At 45.3% G+C, this 27,828-nt stretch overlaps 1 protein-coding gene across 5 annotated transcripts in view; it reads left to right on the top strand.

The window, feature by feature from the left end:
• The window catches only part of mpp7a (membrane protein, palmitoylated 7a (MAGUK p55 subfamily member 7)), a 90,908-nt gene that overhangs the window by 48,611 nt on the left and 14,469 nt on the right, over positions 1-27,828 (top strand). For all 5 annotated transcript variants that reach the window (XM_027021541.2, XM_027021542.2, XM_027021539.2 and 2 more), the window contains 4 exons: positions 150-346; positions 1,057-1,115; positions 12,175-12,345; positions 18,878-18,958. In XM_027021541.2, coding sequence (XP_026877342.2) covers positions 150-346; positions 1,057-1,115; positions 12,175-12,345; positions 18,878-18,958 — 508 coding nt within the window. The remainder of the gene's footprint in view (positions 1-149; positions 347-1,056; positions 1,116-12,174; positions 12,346-18,877; positions 18,959-27,828) is intronic.

The raw sequence follows: 27,828 nt of genomic DNA, 5'->3' as shown, positions 1-27,828 counted from the left end.
TGTCTGTCTGTCTCTCTGTCTGTCTGTCTTCAGTGCAGCTCAATTCAAGGTGCTCTGTTTGCATGAGAAGTAATGGTGCATTTGTATTGCCAAAGGTTGGGTTACAGAGATTGAGAGGATTAATGTATAATGATACAATTATTCTGCAGATGTACGTGAGGGCTCTGTTCGACTATAACCCAGAGGAGGACAAGGCTATTCCCTGTAAGGAGGCAGGCCTGGCTTTCAGGAAGGGAGACATCCTGCAGGTCATGTGCCAGGATGATGTCACGTGGTGGCAGGCCAAACATGACGGCCACACCAGTGGCCGTGCGGGACTCATCCCCTCCAAACACTTCCAGGAGAGGTGAGCCAGTGGCATCCGCACTGACCGCTGCGCTCACGCGCACACACACACACACACCTGCTCTCTCCTCCGTTAGGATGCGGGCTCCACAACCTCACCGTTTCACCCGCGACTATGAAAGGAATTATTTTACTGCTCTTTCCTTTTTTCCCCTCTTTTGTTTTATATTTCTCTCTCTCTCTCTCTCTCTCTCTCATTCTTTTGTGTGTAAAGGTCTGGTCACTCGGCCAAAATACTTTGGATTTCCGTGCTGTCTGGCCTAGGATGAGTAATGACATTAAATGATGGCTCTGGTCCGCATCCACTTTGGAAGCTCCATGCATGGAAAATCACACACCAGTGACGCTTTGCACAAAGTGGACTCTTGACGTGTGCGTGTGTGTTTGTGTGGATTGCTTCAGGGCATTTTTGGCAACTTTATCCACATAAGGAGAAAAAAATGGAAAGATCTTCAGATACAGTAGCAAGAAAGGGCTGTTTCTCTCTCACTTGCTCTCTTGCTCTGTCTGTTCCTCTCTAACACTCTCTTTCTCCGCTACATTTTGATGGATTTTTAAGCAGGTTACTCTGAAATGTAGTTAAAGGTGTTTAGTAACCCCAAGGCAGTTATGAAACCTGATGGGTTTATTCTACCCTTCTATCTGTCTGTCTCTCTGACTCTCTTACTATCTCTCTCTGTCTTTCTTACCCTCTTTCTTTCTATGTTTCAGGAGGTTTGCACTTTGGAAACCGATAACCAACCCACAGAAGATCCCCAGAAAACGGCCATGTAAGTGGCCAGAGCTGCATGCGCACGTACACACATTTGTGTGCACACGCTTATGTTTGCACAAACGAGCGCACATGGAAGTGCACACAATTGCATGCACATAAACACACACACACATGCGCGCACACACAAGCACACATGCGCATGCCCACTGAGAAGCAGCGCATTCTGATTAATAACCTGATCCTGACATTCAGGAATTTTAGACTCCAGTCACATGTACAGAAGGGCAGCTGAGTGAACGTCTCTTTGTATTCTTCACTGTTCACACTTCTGTGTGATTTGATTTTGTATTTCAGCAAAAAGAATTTCTGAAATGCATTTCCCAGTGTGGGAGTGGGGGAGTGTGGAGGGGTGCTTGCTCTGATTGCTCTCATGCATACTCATGCTTTCATACGTGTCTGCAGATCTTAGGCTATTTGACCTTTTTTGTTGCTGTGTGTGTGTACGTGTGTCTGAACTCTGTTTCTTTGTGTATTTTGAGCTGCCAAACACATGGGTGCACTTACCGCTCACCGTGACTGACTCGCGCGCACACACCCACACACACACACACACACACACACACACGTAAACAGAACAACTTTATACATGTGTTTTCTTTCTCAACCACACATTTGTAATTGTTTCTTCAGTACTATATACACACACACACACACACACAAACACACACACATACAGAGAGATAAAATGGACCATCTATCTAGAGAGAGAGAGAGAGCGAGCTAGCTGTCACCCTGAACCACACTCATGGTCTTAAATGCTCTAGTCCCTATGAAACCCCAGCTCCCCTTCACTCTTCCCTTCCGGCCTACCCTCCACAGCTCCACCTTGTCCTTTATTTGCATCCTTACATCCAATCAAAGAGCAGGAGGGCATGCATGTCATGGAGGCATTTGCACTCACATTGGTGGTTTTTCCGGGAACAGCATGAGCTGTGTTTGAGAGCGCCATTCCATTCACAGGCCCTTTGGCATCCAATCATCCAATTCAAAGCACAACTAATACACTAATCACAGCTCCATTCTGTTGAACATGCACAAACAGCATAGAGGTGGGTGGGTGGGTGTGTGTGTGTGTGTGTGTGTGTGGGGGTGTGTGTGTGTGAGACAGAGAGAACGAGAACATGTGTATAAAATTTTCCCGACTCATGCCGAATATCAGTCACTCCGAGCAGAGTGAAATTTGCAGGGAGAGGAGCAGCTAATGGAGTCAGCCGTTACCAGAAGCAGAGCAGAACTCTGGCAGATCCAGCCCAAATCCAGAGTGCCCAGGGCTGGACATTCAGCCATGACTCTCTCCTCTGGAAACTTCCACAGAGATGTGCGCGCATGCGTGTGCGTGCATGTGTGCGTGCGTGCGTGTGTATGATAGTAAGGCCATATGTCTGTTGGCTTGCAGTGAGGTGACATCAGCCCGTATTTAAGAGGGTGATGATTGGGGACTTGCTCTTCGCAGTGCTCCAGTTCAGAGAGACGTTTGGAGGCGGACGCGCTGGTGTGCTCCCTCATCTCTGCTCCTGACGTTCTCCTCCGTCTCTCCCACTCGAGGCATCTCTCTGCTCTGCCGCTTGTCTTCAGGCTTAGCATGCGCCGTGCGCTCCTCCGGCACCTGAGGAACACAGCTCCACGCCTTCAGTGCCACTTCTCTGTGCTTTCTTTACTATGGTAAACGCAGTGGAACAAAAGTTACAAGTAGTGGTGCTTGTGGGGTCTTTTTCTCAGTCCTTTGTCCGGGTCAACTCCATTCCACTCGCTTCGGCTCCACAGGCCGTTTTCTTTCCGTCTCCCCTTCCGCTGCACTCCCCCACAGCCCCCCCCTTTCCTTTATTATCTTTCTCTCCCCGAGTGTCTGAGAGGCTGGTTTCACTTTAAGCTGTCACTTTCGTGCACCGGCTGTGTCCGTTGGAACACTGCTATGAACCCACACGCGGTCCCACGTGACGCAGCGCGGTGGCCGTCAAGGGGACTGCAGTTTTGAGTTGCTCTGTCGCACATGCAGGCTGGGAGAAAATGTCGGGAGTTCAGTAGTTATTGTCCGCCGTTTTGTATAGAAGCGGCATTCTTTGAGACAGTTGTTATGACTGAACTGTACCTGTACCATGCAGTTGGTGTTGGGGTGTGCGTGCGTGCGCGTGCGTGCGTGCGCGTGCGTGTGCATGTGTGAGGAGAGGAGAGGTGTTTTGCATGTAGACACTCTTCAGTACTTGTGTGTTTTGATTTATCCCTGTTTAGTGAAATTGAGAACACATGATTGGGAGGAAGCTTTTAGAATGGCTCCAAATGTTCCCCTGTCCTTAGCAGAATTCAGGTCCACACACACACCTCCCTGGTGTTATGACCCACACTGCTCGTCAACACATGCAATTTCTCCTAAGCTTTCGTTTTTCCCATACAGGATGAAGTCAGTTGCACGTTTTGCTTTATGAGTGAAGGTCTTAGGTTTTCTCTTGTTCTTGCTTCTCCTGTGGATGGTGCCGTGGCAGAACTCACTCTTTTCTCATCCTCCTCTTTCTCCTGCTTTTTTATTCCATCTCTTTTTACCTTCTTTCTTTTTTTTCCATCCCAGTCAACCTATTGGATCCTGTAACTGCAGCATATCGGTCCCCGGGCCAGCACGCTATCACGAGCCCATTGGCTGAGGGCCCCTCTGTGTTGCGATGTACCAGAGCTCAATACCGAATGGTGTTAACTGGACCTCAGCCACGGCCGTGGATGTAGAAGACGGGTTCGTCAACCACTGTGGGCATATGGGCATTTTAAATGTTTCACATGGTCCAGAGTCTTTGAGTCTTTTTCTCCTCTGTCTACTACTGTGGTAGATCAGTGTGTGTTCTCTCTCTCTATCTCTCTCTCTATCTATCTCTCTCTCTCTCTCTCTATCTATCTATCTATCTACTGTGGTAAATCAGCCTGCGCACCCTGCAGTGGTAGATCAGCTCTCTTTATTGGCGTGTCTGAGATTACACATAATTTTGCCAAAACCGCATAAAAAAAAAAAGTAAAGTGGCGTGTCAAAAAGAAGGGGGAAAAAAATGTTAAATTACATTAATAAAAGAATAAACAGAAAGCCATAAAAATGGGTTCCTCTCCAAGAATAACAGGAGGTTTCAGTCACAAAGTGAACTGAACAAATTGTTAATGTTCAGATTTTTTTCTCTTATTAATTTATATTTTAGGCAAAACAATGCAGCTGTATCTTCCATTTCCATTCAATCACACTGCCTACACAGTCTGTCCTCTTGTTTTTTATGCTGTAGATGCGGTATGTTATAGATCCGCCTCTTTCCACTTCCAGGCTGTGGTCCTTTCATGTGCATGTTTCATATTTAGATAATGCGCCAGACTGATGGTATATTTTAAGGATCAGTAGCATTTTAGTTTGCCTTGCTGTTTTATGTCATTTTTCCATTTATCATCATACTGGAGGGTTAAAATCCTGCTAAAGTCTTTTATTATGTTCCTGGAGGAGGTGCAAGAGTCTTTATCTTTGCCAGTGAGGTGCTGGTCCAATAGGCAGAGGGGGTGGGACTTTGAACCGAGGTGATTGGCCAGAAAAACTATATCATGTATTTTATTGACTGACTGCGTGATTGCCAGTATTCTATTGCTCTTTTTTTTATGACGATCAGCAGTGGAACCTTTAATTTTATGGGTACATGTGAGAGCCTAGATACAGGCTATAGAACCTGAATAAGGCATACACTGTACAAACTTTAATCCCAGTTAAATAAATATATTTTTAAAAATACATTAATTAAACAAAAAACAGCAAATGAGCAATTGCACTAGTAAAAATTGTCACTACTTTGTAAAAAGTGTATATGAACAATATCATGTTTGTTTTTTGTTTTTCAACCTACTATGTGTTTAATGCAATAAGAAGCAGTAGTTCAGTCTCAGATATATTCTCAGTGACTCTTGAAAATGTGCCACCTGATTCCATGGAAATAGCCTGATTAGCCTAAGCCGAGCAGTGGAATCACTGGGACCAGAAAGTTTGCAGCTGTTTATACTTTTAACAAGCAAAAGTAGAACTGAATATTACCAGAGATTATGTAAAACATATTTATGAAATGTAAAACTATCAGTTATGGTTGTACAAAACTGCTTTCTGGAGGCGAGACTGCATATTTGGCAGAAACAGATTCTCTGCTGCAGCTGGGGGTGTGTAGGACATGAAGGCCCAGTTCTGATCTGTTATGGTGCATGTGTAGGATATGAAGGCCCAGTTCTGCTCTGTGTTGTATGTGCATTTGTGGGGGTAAAGACCCAGCCGAAACTCCCCAAAGAGTTCATTTCAGTACCCAGGTAAGTATAGCTTGTGTTGAGTTTTAACATTTGTCCTCTGTAGGTAAACTGATATCTCTTTTCCTGAGATCTGGATCTCTTCTGGAAAGTCGTGATTCTTGTCTTGCTGAGACACTGGCAGTACTGCTGTAGGAGTGACAGGCTTTGCTGGAAACCTTGTTCAGTGAGTGACTTTAGCACGAGGTCGTCAGCACAGAGCAAGCACGTGATTCCAGAGTCATGTAAAGTTTGGCCTGGCATGTGGGATTGGTCCAGTCCTGCTGCTAGGTCATGCGTGCAGATGTTAAATAGTGTAGGACTTAAGCTACATCCCTGCATCACTCCATGACTCTAGAAGAAATCTGTTCTGTATTTTCTGATGACCACACATTTGCTCTTTTGAATATATTGACTTTATAATGTCAAATGTTTGCCCACATATTCCATTTTGAAGAAGTTTAAATAGGAAGCCGCCATGCCAAATAAAAAAAATAATAATAATTCAAGTGACACGTTCCTTGATTTGGTATTTTTATGCCAGTTAGAGAATGTAAAGAATATATATAGTCTGATGTGATATTTTGGTACCAAAACAATTTGAGATTTTCTTAAAACAGTGCTTCATAAGGAAGGTCATTTATTCTGACATTTACTGCAAACACAAATGCCTCTAATTATTGGGGTGATATTTGTATATGGGTCTATCTCTGTCTCTCTGCTGTGGTAGATCAGCGCGGGCGAGCGAGCGCTCTGTCTCTCTGTCTGTCTGTCTGTCTCTCTCTGTCTGTCTGTCTCTCCTGGCAGCTCCCATCACAGAGACTTTGTTTTATTCTCCTCCTGCTGCTTCTGTCTAAGTCCAAACATTTCCATCACTGGAACGTAAATGTTTTTTGCTCTCTGACTGTAAACAGCTGTTTTGGAGCCCACTCTCCTTAGGCTCACTCAAGACACTAAGCTGTGCCCTGAGCGTAAATGTGCACATTGGTGAAATGAGAGAAATCTGTTCTATGTAGCTTCAGTACAGAGCGGCCCGAGTGAAAGCCAAGCTGGCAATTTTGCACTCATTTCTCATATTCCAGTCATAAACGGCTGTACTTTATGGTTTTCCTGTATGCTGGCAGTGTTCTCAGTTTAAATAGCCCTTTGTAAAAGTTAGACATATTGCACTTAAAGTAACCGGGTCTGTTCGGTGCTGTTGCGGTGGCAGACCGGCATGCTCTTGATGTGGTGGCGGTACCGGACTGGTTGAGATGGTCGAGGGCCCAGCCTCGGGCCTCTGCAATGTTCTGCTTTCCATCGTGGAAAACAAGAGTCACAGAGATTTTTGAATTTATTTATTTTTTCCTTTTCTTCATGACACTGGTCACTGCGCACACGCCAGTCACATGGCATGTGCAGGTGCTGTTGAGAGACCCTTGGAGCCGTTTATAGGACAACCATGCATGTGTACTATCATCTTGTCTTTTTGCTGCCCTCCCCCCTTCTCTCTCTCTCTCTCTCTCTCTCTCTCTCTCTCTCTCCATTTTTCCTCTTTTGTGCCGCTGCACCCGATCAGTCCTCTCTTCCAGACACCAGCGTGTTTGTGTAGGCGAGGGGCCTCTGGAAGGTCATGCCTGGGTCGTGCCACTGGACACCATTTAGACATTCAGACTCATTGGATTTCACAGGAGATGCAGTGCATGCTGCAGTTTTTAAATAAACCTGTGGGCTCCACCCTGCCAGGCTCAGTGTCACGCCATCATCCAGTAACCCTTTCAGCACTGTCCCCTCTCTTACCCATGTACCCTCTGACCTCATGACCTCAACCTGACTGACCTCCTGACCTCAGCCTCTCATAGGCAGCCTGTACATGTTCCCTTTCTTTCCCTGCCATGTTCCCCAAGCCGCAGGTAACGGGAGAGCTGCTTTTGGCAGGGGTGTGGAGCTCCCACTTTACCAGTCTAGTTCAGCGTCCAGTGTGTGTGTGGGTGTGTGTGTGTGTGTGTGTTTGAGAGATTGCGTGTGCCATTGTGCACATGGCTGCTAGTCTGTGAGCCTGCGTGTGTATGGGCCAGTGTGCACGTGCACCTCTGTGTTCCCGTGTGTGTGCTTGTGTGCCAGCGTGCACGTGTGAGAGACGAGGGGCAGTACTTTGGTTGATGGCAGTCCTGAGTTTGGATTGAGGACCACTGACATGATGGAAAGAACCATTCACTCTTCCCAGGACTATATATGCATTCATCGTGTGTGTGTGTGTGTGTGTGTGTGTGTGTGTGTGTGTGTGTGTGTGTGTGTGTGTGCATCTCTGTTTTGCTCTAACTCAGCCATACCCCTCATCTAGTGCTGACAGGACAGGCGTTTCATGCAGTCCATCAGCATGACGGCCCCTAAACAGCAGTGGAGCGAGACAAACCAGCAGCACAGTGGGCACGCACAGCCCTCAAACTCCTCCACACGCTGGCTTCCCCTGTGGCTGCAGCATTTCCTCTGCCCCACCCTCCGTCCCAGGGACCCCCACACACCCCCCAGCTCCAACCTCAACCCCGCGTGGAGCCTCAGCCACGCAGACAGGGAAGCGATGCGGACGCGACGGGCCGAGGAGAGGAAGGCAAGACTGGGAAAGCCATCAGCCCCAAGGATCCAATTAAGGACTGGAGTTATGGAAAACTGGAGCCCGCCTTGTTGGGGCTGAACTGCGAAACGCTCCATTTCCAAAATGAGTTTATCTCATCTGTCCACGGGTTTTGTCCTGGAGCTGGGGGGAGGGGCTGAGACCTGTCTGCTGTAAACAGCTGGAGTTTAGCAGAGCGGATTTTCCTATTGCCCGCACCCTCCTCAGGTGGATGCACTAGGCAAGCCTGAACTCATTGGGCCATGCGTGTAACGGGGCCCTCCAGGCTCTGGGGGTCTGTGTCGGAGGATGTGGGATGAAGGGTTTCGGATAGTTTTGAACACTAACCGTCAGACGGGCCCGGCAAAATGTGCAGAATCCATGAAGGGAGCTGCCTACGCACCTCAGAGCAGTGCACAGAACAGGCCTGGTGTTGCATAGTGTGGGAGTGAGGGAGGGTGTGTGGGTGGGTGTGTTGGGTATGTGTTTGTGTGGGTGTGGCAGTATGTTAGGCTGTGGGTGTACATGTGTGCCTATGTGAATGAGTGTGCATGTGTTATCACTCCCCCTGATGAAGTGGCTGTTTTGATGGATTGAGCAGGTGATTGATGAAACAAACAGTAGTGGAGCATCCACCCTCTTCCCTTTGGCCTTCATCATCAATGATTCCACTCGGTGCACCTTAAAGACTAAATGTACTATACTGGGCTGGAGATGAGCTTGTGTGTCTGTGTGTGTGTGTCTTTTCCCCCGATGCATTAGGCAACGTTCTTAGCCGGACATTCCTTCGAGTAAAAAGCTTTGGAATAGGACCGAGGGGGAAAAACAAATATCGCTCCTTGACACAAGTTGTCTCTGCCTGGCCCATGGGAGTGGCGAGCCGCTGAACCTGTAACATTTGGGCACGACACCATTTCCCACACATGCACCGTGATGGAAACGGCTCCTACCGGCTGTTTCCCCCAGACGTCGGTCCCTAACGAGTACAGCATGGTTCCAGCCGTGCTCGATACATACTTCAAATAGCACTGCTAAATAGTTGTGTGTGTGTGTGTGTGTGTGTGTGTGTGTGTGTGTGTCGTCTCCTGCGATTGTGATCCATCTTTCTCTCTCGTTTTCCTCGTCCTGCAGCAGGAAGAAGGGAAGCCCATAAATGCTTAATGTGCACGAGCCACTGAGGGCCAGCCGGGGCTTTCGGGGTTGGTTTAAAAATAAATAAATAAAAAAATAGGGGCAGATATAAAAGTTCGTTTCCCCTCATGAGAGAGAGACGTGATACTGAATCCGTTTAGCATGCGCACTTAAGGGCCAGCGGTCTCTGTACATACTCTAGCTTATGATCCGCTCCGGAAGCTTTCGGTGTTTTTTTGTTTGATGCTGGGGGTCTCTTGGCCTCTCCCCCTAGGGGGCAGAACACTAGGCCTAAGGCATTCTGCAGATGCCGGGGACTTTGGGGCGATTTCTGAAGGCTGCCTGCCTGTCCGCTCAGATTAACCACACACCCCCGGACTCTGCGCAGACACGCATGCCTCTCTCTGACGGGGAGTCCTCCCTTAGCCTCGTCTCCGTGTGAAGGGCAGAAGCTGAACGTGCCTGGTGGGGTAAAGGACATGTGCCAAGGTATCTGCCCTTAAGGCTTAAACCTGGCCCAAAAAAAACTGCAATGTGGCCGGTTTCGTCTTCACCCATAGAAAGTGGCAGAACCCACGAGGGAAATGAGTAGATTAACTCAAGCAGACAGTTTGCTTTCTTTCTGGAAATCATAAATGTATGTGAGAAGCAGCAAATAAAGGAGATGGTAGGAAGTGGTTTATTTCCAGGCTGTCTGGTGTTTTAAACAAAGAAATCCCACTCATCACTGTGGGAGGATTTCTACTCAGGCAGCAGAAGGTTCTACAGATCCTACTGAGTGCTTCTGCTTTTATGTCTTTTGTTTGTTTTAAATGTATAAAATATCCATTGGTGGAAGTTAATATAGATCAATTATGCAAGTTTATTGGCCCAGTATTTAAATAATTCTTAAGTAAATTGAAATAAATGTACTCCTGTTGGTACTCCTGCTGTGGGGGACTAGGGGGTAACTGCAGTGGTGCGTGGGCTGTAACGGCTGGTGCTGCCCCCTCCGGCCCTGTAAGCAGGTATAGTAGTGAGCTGCTACACCCCACGTGTACACTTGTCTTACAGAGCTACATTCTTTGGAAAAAGAAAAAGAATTAAAGTTCCATAACCAGAATTGGGTCCAAAAAACTGAATGGTATTCCTCTCCCCATTCCCCCCTCTGATTCTGGAATGAATTAATTTCCATCCCTTTCGTCAAATTTGCCCTCGTCAGTGGTGGGGCTCGCGGAATACTCACTATCCAAGCCTTGATTTATTTATCTACACTGAGGCAAAGGGCAGAGCCCTGGCTATTTGGATGGAACTGTCTGGAAGACTTGGAGTGATTTTGGAAAGGTCCCAATTCCGAAGCCTCATCAACTGGGGCGCTGCAGTCCGTACTGACTGGCTGTACCGAAGCTGTGTAATGAAAGCCTATGCACCTGCCCCGAGCTGCACGCACGGAGCGCCTCCCCGTGCCACCGACTTCTATAGGCAGCAGGACCGCCGATCCAATGAATCTTTCTGCTGCTTACTGGATCTCATTGAAGCATTCTCCAATTCTGATGGATTTCATTCACTGTGGCCACCAATTACCTTTTGTGTTATATGGTGACCCATATTGTGCATAATGTTGCTCTATATCCATAAAAGGGAAACTGTATAAGAAAAAAGAATATGTAAGAGAAAATATATAAGGGAAAAATCAGGTTTGATTAAATTAAATTTGTATTTGTTATTCTTTTTCCAGAGGATATCCAGAATTGTATTTGGGAATAAACAATTGTTTCTAATGGCACATTCTGTGGTGCAACCTGCCCACAGTGAAATAGAAGTCTGTGTTGCCTGCCTAGAGTGACTGAATATACACACACACACACACACACACACACACCGCCACACACGCACTTGTTCTGTGTCCTGGTACAGGGACCGTTTTGAGTTATGGCGTGTTTCATTTGTATCCTGCCATAGGTCCACACCAGCCCATATTAAGTGACTGTTTGGAAAAGAACAAGCCATAAAGAATGCCGGATCTCTCCACGGCAACACATCTGCGCAGCGCCCGTGGGCTCGCTGTGCTGTGCTGTGGAAACTATTAAAGGGGATTAGATCAGGATCCTTTTCTGCACCCTTCCCCCATTCCCTCCTCAGTCCATAATTTTCATATTCTCTTAATCTTGGGCATCTTGCATCATATCCATGTGACCATTAATCACTCGGGTCGGAGGGGTAACAAAAGGTGGAGTTTGTGCTGGGGGAAAATGCCTTGTGCAGATGCGGGATATTGGATGTCTCTGGGTTGGTGCTGGACTGGTCTAACTAGCATCTGTCATGAATATGAAACAGGCCCGTTTAAATGAAGGGTGAATTCTGGGGTCTTCGTGCTGTCTGGTGTCACTAATGCATCCCTGCTGTTTCCTAAAAAAAAAAAAAATCCTGTCGGAAGTTTTTGTGGCGTCGTTCCTGATGCTCCCCTTCCCAGAATGCACAAAGCCCGTCGCAGCCGACAAAGCCCGTCGCAGCCTTGGACCAGCCGCCCCCTACGGGGTCCGGGCCGGAGGGCGCTCCCTCCGTCGAGCCCCTCCCACAGGGAAAACCCCCAGACACGGGGGATGGTCTCAGGTGGAAAAGCAGACACGGAGGTCGAGGTGTCAACTGGCCTAGCGTCAGGGATGCCGGCAGCACGATCTAGGCGGAAAGTCAGGCGTCGTCTGCCTGTGCAGTCACGTAGACCTGACCTCCTCCTGGTGGGGGATGGGGAGGAGGGAGCCGTGGGGCCAGAAGGGAGCTCTTATGTGGAACGCCGCTCGGACACCGAGAGTCTAAACGTGCGCGAAGCTGCAGGTCTGTGGGAAAGAGAGGAACTTGCAGTGAAGGGTTTTGCCCCAGACAAACACAGGGCCTCCATGTTTTGTTTTACCATTTTTGCACTGCTGCAACTAGACCTTGGCTTAACTCAAATGAGCAACACTCTAGCTGCGAAGGCCAGCACGCTCCCAATAATCGCGCGCAGGTCCGTTAGAGAGCGTTCTACAGCTTTCCTTCTCCCTTATTGTCTCTCTCCTCTTTTCCCCTCCAGCTTCTTTTCGGAGGAGTTTTCGGCTCAGCAGAAGAGACAGGAAGACAAATAAGTCGATGTACGAGTGCAAGAAGAGTGATCGGTACGACACGGCCGACGTAGCGACTTACGAAGAGGTGACCACCTACCGCAGAGCCCCCACAGAGAAACACAGACTCGTCCTCCTAGTCGGTAAGTGCTGCTGCGCACACGTGCTTGCGCCTGCGTGCATCTCGGTCTCTCATCGTTCCCTGCAAACCGCAGGCGTAAATTGTCCCTCCCCGTCTAGCAGGTGGTTAGTTAGTGCTCTGGTTTCCATCATCTTGTGTCAGTGTCATTAGCTAGGCACTATGCAGGGGCCCTAATGTGCCGACTCGCTCTGGGAACTGCACCTGGTCGTGACTTTGTGCGCATTTGCGTCCAGGAGCCCTGGAGAGATCTGGTGATGCCACTTCTTCCCAATCATCCTTACTCACTAGAGATGGTTTTTATGGCTCACGGAAGAATTGTTAACGTGCAATTCCAATGGAGTGGCGTAGGTGAGACTCCTGAGAGAAGCCAGTTCTTCAACGTGCAAATATCTTGAAAAAGAATTAGTCGGGTGGGGAATGTTTCTCAGTGGACAAAAAAGGGCTGAATTTAATCACATAAATAAGTACGTAAGTAAATAAAGAAATAAATAATGCAGCACAAAGACTTAAACACTCAATGTTTCATATAAGATTAAAATGTAAATGTTTCATATAAGATGAGCTTGAGCGAGAATAGATGCATAAGTTAATCAACCAGATGTGTGTGGCTTTAAAGATGTAAAAATGTTAAGTTTAATTAGACCTCTGCCCTGGGCACTGCTGTTGTATCAACCTCCAATCAGATCACTCAGTGAAAAGAGGTGGGGAAAAGTGTTTATGGAAGCTCTTTTCTCAGGCTAATGTTCCAAATCATCACTGTGCACATCATGAAATACTTTTCACCACTGACCAAAAAAAAAAAAAACGTCCATATCCATGGGACCATTTCAGCCTTCATTTAGCTCAGTGGTGGGAGGTGGTGCTGGGTCATGGTTCAGTATAACACACTGAACCTTGGTTGGGTGAAAGAATCCATGCTCTGCATTTCAATCACAGAGAGTGTGTGTGTGTGTGTATGTGTGTGTGTGTGTGTGTGTGTGTGTGTGTGTGTGTGTGTGTGGTGGTCTTTTTCAGGACTGCTTACCCCAGATACGCAGTCTGAATGTCCCACATATGGACTTAACCCTCTCGATTTTGTTTTGTTTTTTTTGGTCAGACTAATGCAAATATTTTCAATTAACTTTCATAATTTAGGGGCGTCATGGACAGTCTCAGCGCTGCTGAAGCAGAGCTAGAGCCAGGCTACGGGTGTTTGTGCTCCGTTTTCTTTTCTGTATTCTCTTCTGTCTTCCCCTCATTTTCTCTTTTTATTGCTGTTTTTGTAAGTTCCTATCTTTCTCTGCCTCTGACTTGCATTTCATTCTATCCCTTTATTTTATGACTACATCTCTCTGTTGCACACTCATACACTGTCTATGCTCTGAAAGATAATATTTTTGAATTCAGAACCATTAATTAAGCAACTTCCCCTGCCCTGTGTGTGTGTGTGTGTGTGTGTGTGTGTGTGTGTGTGTGTGTGTGTGTGTGTGTGTGTGTGTGTGTGTGTGTGTGTGTGTGTCTGTCTCTCTCTCTCTCTCTCTCTCTCTCTCTCTCTCTCTCTCTCTCTCTCCTTTCTTTGTTCTGGCATATATTTCCAACATGATGTAGACTGGGCTTTTCTTGGCCCGAGAGTTTCTTTTCCCCGCTTCATTTTAAAGTTTGAATGAAGCTCATTTATCTAAACCATATCCTGTTGCATTAAGAGCTCACAGACCCGATAGGTGTTTAGCGCTGGCCGTGGACAACAGGGTTAAATGAAATCACCCCTGAAGAAAGTGGCCTTATTCCCTCAGCTTTCCCGAACACGAGTGACCTGTGGTCAGAGGATCCATTTCAAACAACCTTCCAGACACATCAAGATCTTATCTGTTTGGACACATATTAATCAAAGAGCCAATATAAATAAATTTTACATATGCAAGTCTTGGGCCGACCACCATAGTGTTTTAACTGAAACCTGATTATTTAACGTAGCAAATGATCTGTTTTGTTCTACGTGTTTGATTTGAGGTGGAGGACATTTGGGTTGATGTGGTTATTAGTGGTGGTAGTAACACGGGTTGAAATGTACAAGGCTTCATTCGGTCAGCAACGATAGCCCAAATGAGAAGAGTCCTGTGCTTGTCATACCGTACTGTGCCACTCTCTCTGAATGAGATATTTGGATAGAAATGTGCATTTGGTCTGAAGTGGTGGGGGGGGGGATTTAAGCCCCTACCTCTCAACTGATGTTGAGAATAGCCAGTCAAATTAATAAGGAGTCATTTAAACACCTTAGAGAGGAGGATTCTGCCCTGATGGGAGATGATTTGTGGTGCACTTCCTCGTGGGTCAAGTTTGTTGACAGCAGTGCAGAATCTCTCTCTCTCTCTCTCTCACACTCACACATACACACACACACATTCTCACACACGCACACATTCACACACACACACACACACGCGCGCGCGCTCCTGCATGTGTGCTGCTCTCTGCTTAGCCTGGAAGTTAAGCATCTGCTATTAATTAAAGGCCTCTCCTAATGAGGGCTCTAATCTACACTGACACTTTTACTGTAGCTACAACCTCCACCAGGGAGACGGTGTGTACGCAGATATACACACAGAAAATGCGCGCGCGCACACACACACACACACACACACACACACACACACAAGCAAGACCTCAGACCCTTGTTATAAGACAATGGTATAAAAGTTACCTATGCAAAGCACAGGCCTGCTTTTATGGTATAAACACTAGCCAATGTTTAGGGTTCTTTTAAACATCATGCAACATATTGCATACAATATATTTTTATTAGTAAAAACAAGCAAAAAAAGTACAATATAAAACTGTGCAATAAACAAAGAGGGATCTATTAGCCTGTCAGAAGCTCTGTGCACCAGAGCAGCTCCCTCTCTCGACGCTCTGCCTGCTGTTTGGACACTAGGCAAGCTGACAGCTGCTCACTCGCCCGCCTCTGATGCGCCTTCAGCTCGGAGATCTCCTCAGGGGCCCGGTGGGGAGCGAAGCACGGCGAGCCTTAGATCAGAGGCAGGGCGGGCTTCTGCGTCAGCTTCTGCTTCTGCGGAGGAGTGATGGAGAACCTGCAAGGCCCCTTTTAATACGCCAGTGAGGGAGGGGGTGGAAGGACCCGCAGAGCGTCCATCCATTATCCCAGTGACGAGGCCTCGATGTGGGCCTGGAGGGGGGGGACCGGGTCTGGAAGGTGGGGAGTGGGAGATTAACGTTCGTGGAAACCACAGACCTGGTGTGTGTGTATGTGCATGTCTGTTTCCTTCTGGTTGCTCTGAGATATGGTTAATAGATGTGAATTTACTACCCTTTCAGTTCCCAATTATTGCTATTGGAAGCTGAATGCACGCACATGGCTTGAGCACGTGTGTGTGTGTGTGTGTGTGTGTGTGTGTGTGTGTGTGTGTGTGTGTGTGTGTGTGTGTGTGTGTGTGCGCGCGCGCAGGAATTCTCTAAAACACATACACACATGGTCCATTAGCTAACATCTGTCTCAATTGAGATATTTCTCAATGACCCTCAAAAACTGTGAAATGGACTCACTTTAATCATGCATCTATACATTAGTGTTATCTGATATATTCTATCTAAACTTTTATCTTCCTCCGCTTATTAGAATTAAGGCAGATGCCAGATTAGTGGAGGCAGAGGAATGTTTGGTCAATATGCCTTTCCTGGGTTAAACACTTTGGATTTATATGATTATTCCAAGAATCCCGGTGACCTTTCCTAGCCTGCTGTGTTGTAAGGCTCGGAGCCTTGTGAGAGAGAGCGGAAAGTGTCGCAGGTGGCTGGCAAACGCAAGCAGGACGGTGTGGCCCCAAAACCACGCTCAGTTGCAGGATACGTCCAGTGCCATCAGACGGACGTGAGACGTAAGGAGCCACGTCTCTAGGGAGGCCGTGTAAAAGGGGGGAGGGGAGGAGAGGAGCGGGCAGGGAGCAGAGGAGGCGCGGAACACCGGGACTGATCTTCCAGAACCGATTCTGGCCTGCACTTAAAGAAAAATATATATATTAATTTAATTTTTTTTTTTTTTTTTTTTTTTTTAAAGAAAGGTTTTGGAGATGCCTTTTAATTTTCATCAAATGGGTTTAGATACCCACTCATAATCCTGATACCAAGAGAAGGAGTAAGGGCAGAGGAGAGAGGGAGAGAGAGATTCAGACAGAGAGAAGGATTTCAATGATAAATACATGAATTAATGGCTTTTCAGGTTTAGAGACTTTTTAATGTATAACAGCACTCTGCATAACAGCAATTGAACAAGAGATTTAAAATTTTTCACTTGGACCATAGAATGTCAGCTGGGCCCTTCATTTCTCACTCAATCACTCCATCCCTCTTGCCTCACTCTTTCACTCCTTCACTCCATCCCACTCCAACCTCACTTGATCACTCTATCCATCCCTTGTCTCACCCATCTGGCTCTCACACCATCTGTGGGCTGTGATTGGAAAGCCAGCTGTCTGCTGGGAGCACAGCCTGTCCGCCTCTCTAGCCTGTACAGAGCCGCAGGGCGAAGGTGGAGGCTGACAGACATGAAGGCCTTAGGAAGCTTGTCAGGCATTTTACCTTACAAGAAAGCAGAGCTGCAGGAAGATCATTTTCTCTCTAGTTCTTGTGTGTGTGTGTGTGTGTGTGTCTGTGTCTGTCTGTCTGTCTGTCTGTAGGTGTCTGTCTCTCCACGTTGGCTGTGTATACAGTCTCCTTTCACCTGTACATGTATGTGTGTAATATATTTATTTTTTGTGTGTGTGTGAATATGTTTGTGTGGGGTTGCCAGTAGAAAAGTATTTGTGAATTGTTTGATCTCTGGATGTCATGGCTGGTTGAGTTCCAGGCCTCACGCCCACTGTTAATGTAGAGATAAAGTGATGACAGCATGAGTGATGCTGTTTTGATGATGGCCAGTCAGTTTCTCATACTCACTCACTGTGGTTCTCTTTTTATTTCTCCCTGTGCCTCTTCCTCTCCCTCTTTCTCTTTCTCTCCTTCCTTGTGCGCGCGCGCGTGTGTGTGTGTGTGTGTGTGTGTGTGTGTGTGTGTGTGTGTGTGTGTGTGTCTATGCTTTGGCTATACAACCCTTCTTATATAGGTTAAGGAGGCTTTTCTCTGGTTTTGCTTTACCACAATCTGATCTTAACTCACAGCTTTTATTGTCTGCCTATGCTGATGTTAACGGGATGCTTAAAAACCAAGCTGATGTTGATAACCCACTCAGCACAACAGTTTAGTCAAATTTCCTCCGGTAAGGTGAACTGGAACAAAAGTGAAGTGTTGCTGGTAGGAAGCTTGCCATACGGGACACCGTGTTTACCACGGGGGCTGAGCTGGGTTAGGAAGGGTTTTAAATATTCGGGAGTCTTTCTGGGGGACAGACAAGCCGGACAGAAAAACTGGGATGGAAAGTTAGTTTGACTGGACAGATGGAATAGAATACGGCCTCAGCTGTCGTGTAAAGGAAAGGTTCTGATTTGTAACAGCCTGGCAGCCTCCTCCTTGTGCCACAGGTTTGTTTGGCCCCCTTCATGTCTACTGTCCAGCATCCAGGCAGTGCTAGTGAGTGTTTTTTTTGGGAGAAGCTACATTAGATCTGTCAGAGTGTGTTGTTTTTAGTAAAGAAGGTGGAGCACAGGGGCTTGTACACCTTGCCATTATGACTGCAGCCTTTCCTCTTCAATTTTTGCAGAGACTTCTCACTGGGCCAGCAAACCTGCTGTGGACCTTTTGGCCTGTGTGGCGCTTCATAGACTTGTGGGCTGGGACATGGACCTGTCTTTGTTCCTAATGGACACCTAAAAGATTGTCCTTACAAAATCACTTTTTTTTTAAATTCTGGACTTTTTAATGTTCTTATGTTTTTCAAGATTCAGCAGCAGAAAAGTACAGTTTTTAAGTGTTGGCTGCTGAAAGAACCTTTGTTCGGAAGAGCGCTCCTGGACATCACTAGTGGGCTGGCCTCTTTATTGGATAGAATTCTGTGCGGCATTGGGCTTCGGACTCCATGGGAGTTGATAACCCTGGCGGATCCTGAGCTCGGTGATGTGGACAGAGTAGCTGCCCACTTGAGTGTAATGTCCCAGTTTGACATCTTTGTTTAGCCTTTTAGTAATTCTTTTTAAAGGTTTGGTGTTGTTTTTACATCATCACTTTTTATTTGTGGGTATAATTACATACAGAAGGAGAAAGCACAATGTCAACTTTTGAATTTCATTTTAGGGCAATCTAAGATGGCAGTATGGATCAGTAGGTAGTGTTTGCTTGAGTGATGGCAGTATTCTAAATGCATTTAAAAGATTGGTGAAGAGTCTTAGTGCTAGTTTTTACATTTGATTCTGCTATGAATGATCTGACTACTTTTGAAAATGTATTGGTTACAATGATGTTTTGTGCTCTGTAAAAGGTGAGGGAGTGTTTTTGTTTTTAAGTTCAATTTTCATTTTCTTTTTTGTAGATGTAAGGTGTTTGTATGTTGTGTGTTTGTGTATCGTAACTGATTAATAACATTTCTTGTGATCTCTCTCTCTCTGCAGGTCCCACAGGGGTGGGCTTGAATGAGTTAAAAAAGAAGCTGTTAATATCTGACCCGCAGCACTTCAGTGTTACCGTCCCTCGTAAGTCCTCTGTGTGTGTGTGTGTGGGAGAGCGCATACTTTTTCCTGCACTTAGCAACATGTTAAGTGTGTTGTTTATTCATTTAAATGTACATATTTTGTTTTGCCCATGCTGACTTTGTCAGTAGTCATGCCCTTATGGCATGCAAGGGGGAAGGAATCTGCCCGTCTCCTAGACATGGCTGTGAATATTACACACAATAATGAGTTTGTCCTTAATGCTCTAATATTCCTCCTCAAATACTAAGCTAACTTTTTAGAGAGAATCCTCAAACATTATGGAAAACGACTTGGCCTGATCGAAATGATTCCTTTCAAAAACTCAGAGATGAAACGTATGTAATTTGATACTGCATTTTCATGATTCGTTAGATTTATTTGTTTAGCATTGAAAGAGAACAAAAACTACACCATTTGTCCTTATTTACGAAACCATGAAATGCTTTGTATGTGGTATGCATGGCCATATTAAACAAGCCTGTCGGAGGAGTGGTGCTCCCATGTCCCTGCAGAAGCCCTGCTGCAGACATCGCTCGCTCATGATCCTGAAAATGACACCGGGGACATGGAAAGTCCAGTGTTTATGTTCAGCTCCCAACCCTCAGGAACACAGGCAGTTCTGGACATGGGGTTACGTTCGCTCTCGGAAACAGACCCTATAATGAATCTTGTTTTCCCTGCTCTAAAACATCTTGTTCAGTTGCAAATGGGACATTTTGATGAGCTGGATAAACCAAAAGGGTAAAAAGTTAAGGAGAAGCGTCACGTTGAGGAGTCGCAGAAGGATGCAAGGACGAGTCACGTAAAACTGAAGCACGGGTTTATTTTGACACGAAACAACGAAGCCGTAGCTCGCATGCTATCATAGTCTAACATCGACAACATTCACATTTGGACAAAAGACTTATAAACGCACATTACCGGTACACACCTAGGAGCAGGTGTGAAACCCCATATAGACCATATAGACGAACACGCACGCACACGACGTACAAAGCAGGCCCAGAGCTACTCCTCCCTTTGGGCGGAGGGGCCGTATCATGACGGAGCCCCTCCCCAACGGTGCGACTCCCGGCGTGCCAGCCTATCGGGCTACGGCCCCGAAACCAACACCAAATGGCGAGGCCGGAGGACCAAGCAACCCAACACGGGCCAGAGTGAGCAGGACGGGGGGGGGGACCAGGACAACTGACACAGGGACAGATGCATTGACACAAAGGGAGATAAAGCACAGACAGATAGGGACAGGGACAGGTATAAAACTACATAGTAGTTTGCTAAAGAGACCAGGGAAACCAGCAAGAGCCCCGGCCTTTCCCCCATTCGTCGGCTGGGCTAAAGTCCAACCCCTCTGCGGGGGGTCGGTGACTTCTGCGCACCTGTGTCGGTTTGCCTGTCTCTGGGGTGGGCACTGGTGTCGCCTCGTCCTTGGCCCTATGAGGCTTAGGTACGGGCGCACGCATTCTGAGGCTGCATGCCCTAAGGGAGGGAGTGTCCTCATCGGATGAAGGTGGCGCCTCTCTGAAAGCCAGCAGCGTGCCCTGGGCAGAGCCTCGGGTGGAATCTTCCAGAGGCTGGTCGCTCCTGTAGTCCGCAGTCACGGTGTCACTGACGGAGGGAGGGTCCCTATGGAGGACTTCCTCCACCTCCATTACAGGATCCTCCCCACGGTCGAACTCCGAGTCCGTCCGCAGACTAACGTCGCTGCTGCACTCCCCATTCCTCTCGTTATCCGCATAGCCCTCGCGGTAGTCCATGGAGGGGTAGTAGAACCCTGCGGAGTCCGACTCTGAGTTCTGGAACTACATCGTACCAATCCCAGTAGTCCGACGTGGGTCCGTAGGACTCCGCTGAGGGCGACCCTGGACTACGCTCAGAGCCCCCCAAAATTTCCCAGTGGCACGCTCCCCTGTTTCAAGCATGTTCAAGAGTGTGGAGGGTTTCCCTACAAGGGCCGTGGGAGGGCGTCTATGGCCTTCCTTCCCCTTCCTCTTCCTCTTCCTCTTTTTGCTTCACGTGCCAGGCTTCCTTCGGCGGTCCATGTTTGTCACGTTGAGGAGTTGGAGCAAGACACGGGGACGAGTCACGTAAAACTGAAACACAAGTTTATTTGGACACGAGTCAACGAAGGCATAGCTCACACAGCATCATATTCAAACATCGACAGCATTTCACATTTAGACAAAAAGACTTATACATGCACACTAACGATGCACAATGAGGAGCAGGTGTGAAACGCGAGGAGGGCAAGGCCATACAGACAAACACGCACAGAGACGTTTGGGAGGCCGTGTTGTGACAAGAAGATTGCACCATTGCTTTACCGTGTACGTAAATGATGCCCTTGTGCAGGGTTTGGAGCACAAGCAAGATTGTTCTTTTTTTTTTTTCTCGTCGTCATGACATTCTTTAGCATGAGCCTTTAGCTCTTGAATATCCTTGGTTTTCATGGTGCTGTAAAAAGATCTGCTCTTTTGGGTTATGCAATATTAAAATTTGGTGTGCTCCTTCTGCAACATCTACTTATGTTCAAATCAAGCACAGTGGGTTGGGGGGGGGGATAAGTGGTTTAAAATCACCACTGTTATTATGTACATGGATAGTTTTGGGGATTTATGTTTAAGTAAATAGATTTATCATTGAATCTAAGTTTTATATGCATCTCTACATGGATGGTTAAGAAGCACATATTTCAGCTAAGGAAGCAGAGAAACTTTGTTGGAGGTATGTTTTATAATAGAGGGACTAGTAGGAGTAAGCGAGTGATTGTGTTCTTCAGTAGATGTCTGCACTGGAAATGTGTTAAACGACATAATGTTAAATTAGGAGGGATATTCATTTTACTGATAGGACGGACATTTATTTTGGTAAATACATATGCCCCAAATGGGGATGATCAGACTTTTTTGTGAATCTTGAGAAGAAATTCCAATCCGTTGGGATTTATGATATTATATTTGGGGGGATTTTAATTTGTTGATGGATTCATTATTGGATCATAGTGGATCCGGGGGTTTGTAGAACTCCTAGGGCATCCTTAACAGTGCACAAGAAGTTAGGGTTGGCGGATATTTGATGGATTCTTAACCCTACGGGGAGGGATTATACATTCTTTTTGGCTGTACGTAAGATTTACTCCAAGATAGATTTCTTTTTAACTTCTAAAACATTTACATCTACAGTTATAGGATGCTTAACATGGAGATTATCAAGAAATGATTAATATTCTAATTTCTGATCATGTTTGTCTGGGATTGGACCTTTTGCATGACTAGGAACAGTGCTTGGGTGGATGACATTTTAACTCCGCTGAATTACCAGACCCAGCTAAAATGAACTGGTCCTCTATGCCAACCAGGGGTCTGGCATGGGAGGCCCTTAAAGCTGCGATTTAGGGGTCATACTATTCAGTATACTTTATTTAACTCTTTTGCGAAAATACAAAAGAAACTGAGCCTTGAAAATTGAATTAAGAATGCTGGGTTGGCACCTAATGTATAAGGAAGGTCTAAGAGAGCAGAGAAAAATTAAAATATCAATATAATGTTATTATCTCAGGAGACTGAATTTGAGTTGTTTAGAAAAAGGCAGACATACTTTGAATCAGGATATAAAGTAGGGAAGTATTACACAGAAAGCTGTTATGACTACTTTTCCGGCAGTCAAATGTGCAAAGGGGGAGGTATTAACAAAAATAGGAGATTATTAATAAAACCTTTTTAAAAAATGTATATGGATTTGGATTTATATGGAACTTGTACTTTATCTATGGAAATGTATGCTTTTTTGGGAACCATTAGGGCTTCCCAAATTAATGATGGGGCAGAGAGAATATCTTGATTCTGATTTGACTATAGAGGTTATAGAGGTTATTAAGGATCTGCCAGTAGGAAAAGCACCATGGCCAGATGGCTTTATTGCAGAGTTTTTAAACATTTTTGCTTTAGAGTATGAAGAGGCACTAGAAAGGGGAGCATTACCACCAATGCTAATTAGTTTTGTTTCCAAAGCAGGCTAAAGACCCTAGTGATTGTAAGAGCTATTGTCCAATATTGTTAATCCAAAGAGAAGTTAAATAATTTTGAAACTGTTAGCAAAAAGGTTAAGTGAGGTAAAGAAGTCACTAATACACAGGACCAGGTGGGCTTCATTAAGGGTTGAAGCTCTGCAGATAAGAAAGTTGTTTTATAAATATTATGTGGTCAGTAGAGGAGGCTCAATTCCCTGTTACTGCTATCTCACTAGATGCTGAAAAAGCATTTGACATGGTTGAGTATAATTTATTTATTTAGCGTTCTGGAGATATATGGGTTTGGCAAAGGGTTTATAAATTGGATTAAGTTATTATATAAACAACCAGAGGCAGCAGTACAAACTAAGAGAGGGATTTCAGATGATTTTGCACTTGGGAGGGGTAGAAGGCAAGGTTCCCCCTCTCTGCATTGTTGCTCTGCTTAGCCTTAGAACCTTTAGCGGAGACTATAAGGGGTTGGCGAAGGACTTCTCAGGGGTAATGCATGGTGGAGTGGATCATAAACCTATGCTTTATGCAGATGATATCTTATTATTTCTACTAACGCTGATAAAACTAGACCCTGTCAGTTTTCTGGTTATGCGGTGAATTGGTCGAAATCAGAAGCCTATTGCATATAACAGCACTTTGCCCTACTGTGCTGTTCCATTTGGGGGCATTTTAATGCCCCAAGCAAGGATTTGGATATCTAGGCATTTTTATTTCCAGCTGAAACATTTGGTTAAAGTTCATTTTAAACCCATATGACATAAAATAGCACATGATCTTGAGTGGTTTAAAGTTATTTACATAAAAACATCATCTTGGGGAGTCCCAGACCTCCTCAAGCAACAGGTCCTTGTATCTTACTTTAATGTTGTCAAGGTCTTCTACCGTTTCCAAGCTGCTGTAGTACAGTTGTTGTATATGGTATTAAGATATTGTGGAAAGGCTGAGAAGTATCTAACATTATTTAATGATGAGTCAGAATTTGGAGAATGCAGCTATATTGCCACTTAAAATAACATGGGAAGAAGATTTAAAGATGACGATGGACGAGCAAATGTGGGGTGGAATTTTTAACAATATTGAAATGAGGTCAAGGGATGTTAAGGTATGTATTATTCAGTTCAAGATTCTACATCAAATGTATTGGTTGCCATTCAAAATGGTGAAGGTGTAAATCTGCAAAGTTCGACGTGAGATTCTGGATAAACAAAATGGATTTTCCCCTAGATTGTTTGGGTTAGGAGATGTATATTTATTATTAGCTTTGTTTAGCTATATTTGTTAATTATTTGTAAAATCTATGTACTATAAAAAAAAAGAATGAAATATGACTGAGTTAATTTATATTAAAGCAAATGTGGTGTTAAATTAGAGATTTGATGTCATTAAGTGGATGAATGGTGGTGGTGTGAAGGGGGATGCGGGTAGAACTGTGTGAATTGTATGTATAAGAAGGTTTGTTGTATTAAGAAAATTGTGAATTCCAAAATGAAGCACAGTGGCTGTGTGAATGGAAAGCACGGGGCTTTCTCAGCCACGGTCCAAGCTGCCCTGCTGGTGTGGCTATGCTGAGCTCACCTGAGGGGTAGCAGATGATGCAAGTGAATGTGGAGATTCACGGGCTCTGTCTTACTTGTGGTTAATGTCTATGTCCCAGGATGAAACAGCTTAATTTTATGAGAAAAAGCATGAGGTATTGTGACATATAAATGTTCTCTAGAGGATTCCTGCTGCAGGGCTCGGGGCTCGGTCATCTAAAACCTTTAGTGTTTGATCTTCGGAGGGAAACCTTTCCCACACATGGATGAAAAATAATTTTGTAAGGTCTCTGGAGCCCGTCTCGATGGGTTTAATGTTCAGAAGAGTAACACTGTAACACTGTCTGTAGCTAATTCTTGTTCTGCAGTTGTAGAAAGACCATTATACTGACATTTTAATAGTAAACATGTATAGGTCCACCACTCTGAGCCTCCCCCACTGGAGAGAGGTAGGCTTGGAGAAAGAAAGCCACACCCTTTCCCCAGGGCTGAGGGCAGCTTGGATGGGGATATGCGGTTCATGGTATTAGAAATTGTAGCCTGATACTGTGATTAACATTATGACTACTAATAACTATATTCAAATGACTAAGCCCAGGCATTTAAATAAACTATAAACTATTTATTTGTATAACATTTATTATTGCCGCTTTAACATAAAAAAAAAATCACATAAAAGAGAAGTAAAGACAATGACTAATCAATCAACTTCAAATTGGAATTACATTCAATCACTCATGACCTGTTCCAGACTAATAGGGAAAACCTTCCATTATGTTCTCAGTGCAACAAAGACATTGTATGCTCTCCGAGGTGCATTCTCACGCCAAACTAAAACATTGTCAGCATAGTTTAATTATTTAAATCTGTCAAGATGTCAGTTACATATGAACATTTAAAGTACAAATAAGTACAAAACATTTTCATAAAGCTAAAACGTGGGCGCACAGGCACACGATCACAAACCAGTGCAGGCCTGTCAGTTGCGGTGCAGTGTGGCTAATTGGTTAACCTCATCACTAAAATGAGGAAACTCGCACTCAAAACAAAAACCTATACAGAAGTATAATAATCATATTATCCTAAAGTTGTAACTCGAGTGAAATCTAAAAAAATACTCTTTTAATAACTTCACATTCTAAGGTGCTACTTAGCTTCTTGTTTACTTTCACACACATCTTTCTCTCCCTCTGTCAGCTGCCACTCACTCGAACATTCTCGCCTCATTTAAAACATTCTACTTTAAAAGTCCCTCCCCCAGAACAATCAAACTGAAGGATGGATAAGCGATTGACTGGCATTCAGCGTGTCATTCGATCATACTCGTACATCATTCAACCCATAGAATATTCTAAACTGAGCCACACACAAATCCATCAACGCGTTGTAGTTGAAAACCTTAAAGGACAACGACAGATTCCACAGGTTGACCTCAGAGCCCCTTTCCTCTCCTCGGGTACAGAGCTAAAGAACAAGATGACGTTTTGAGAGCTAAAGTCGAGCTAAAGGGGAACCAAATGGATGGGGGAGTAACTGCTGGAGATGTTGAGAGGAATGCCCTGCTGTTCGAGGAAACGGGCCACAGTACACTTGTTTTAATGATATGGATGCTCCTACCACTTTCTTCTTTGGACTGGATGAAAAGGCTGGTGAAAAAAAATTTTAAATTTCTAGACAGTTTAAAATTTCCTAATGGCAGGAAATTATAGTTCATGTGGTCTATGAAGGCCTTATTTACATTTACCTGACTTTTATCCAAAGCGACTTACAATTAAGACTGAGTACAACTTGAGCAATCAAGGGTTAAGGGTCCAACAGTGGCAAGGCTTCAACCAGCAACCTTTGGATTATAAGTCACATACCTTAACCACTGAGCTACCACTCCCCGCAGAGCTTTGTGATCAGGCAGTGGATGAGTGCTTTCTTCAGGACTTACTCCACTTATGGAAATGCATAATTCACTTATTAGAGTGTTCTCTGACTTTTAATGAATTTCTACTGGAAAGCAGTCTGAGGCCAGGTCTCTTGACTTCCAGTAGGTGCTTTATCCCTTAGATTTGAGCTACACTGGATTTCTGAACTGCATAGACTCTAGTCTCCTCTCACTCAGCTGTCAAACAGCAGTGGTCATCTAATTTTCATTTCTTAGCACATACTACAAAATGTTATGCAAAGCTTTGACAAAATGGCCAAAAAAAATGTTTGACAACAATCATTCATGGTAAACAATTGTTTTGTATTCCAAATCTCTTTCCTGTGCTGGAAGGCAAATATTTAATATGGGGTTTGATTCACTGTAGCAGGAAAAGGACTTGGCCATGCTTTTCTTTTCTGCACACCTGGATTGCCTTCGGTCCAAAAATAGTTTCCTTCATTAAACTCTTGTACACTGAGGTGTGTGGCTTACTGAAGATGGGCAGGAAAACCACCCTTTGTACACTTGAGCAATCAAGCCGCTGGTGATGGCCCTGCAGAAGCAACGTGGGGGTGGGGGGAGGTCAGTTCGATACCCAATGGCTGAGGTGATAACTAACAACCAACGTCCTAATCATATATTACTGATTATCATTAGATCTCATGACGGGATGAAGAGTCTAACCCATGGTCTTGATAACCTTCGCAAAGCTACATCTGTAGCTTAACTGGAGCAGGAGCACCGTGTTCTTTGCTGGGCAGCGACTGGAGGAGAGTCCCCATCATCTGCCTGAACCTAGAAGGCCTCAGAATACCGGGTGTGTTCTTTAGGATTAGGATTTAGGATATACAGAAGATCTGGGATGGACTAAGGATCAGCTTTTGGGCAGACGCCAGAGGTGGAAAGAGATTCTGACCCAGTTGTCATACTATGCTTATAATTGAGAACTTTTGCAGCCTATGTGGTGTGCCATCAACTGACAGTTTTGGATGATCCTGAAAGTCTAGTGAAGCAGTTTCAGGGCTAATCCAGGTTTCTGCCAGAGTGGAGACCATGCAATTACAGATGGCGCAAAGATTGCTTTTTCAAAGAAACAATACTCTTTGGATCTGTCTGGGTCTCACAGACTCTTCGTTCAAATGCATGAGATTGGCAGCTTTTGGCAGAGAAGATTGGGGTTAAGTCGACGAGAACAGTCTTCCTTTCCACCAGCTATGTTGTCTGTGACTCATGCACTCACTGGTGGACAGATGTGTGTCTCTTTTCCAGAGGTGTATGTTACCCAAGTGGTCTCTGGACCAGAGTACAGGGAAGGGCAGCTGCTGTCCTTTAGGGAGCCGCAAGAGCCGTCCTTCTCTGTCGTGGGGAAAGAGCTCTGTGCCAGAGCTGTTTTAAT

The sequence above is a fragment of the Electrophorus electricus genome, chromosome 14, assembly GCF_013358815.1.
Source record: "Electrophorus electricus isolate fEleEle1 chromosome 14, fEleEle1.pri, whole genome shotgun sequence".
In the NCBI taxonomy this organism is placed as follows: Eukaryota; Metazoa; Chordata; class Actinopteri; order Gymnotiformes; family Gymnotidae; genus Electrophorus; species Electrophorus electricus.
This window is presented reverse-complemented; position numbering and strand designations above follow the sequence as displayed.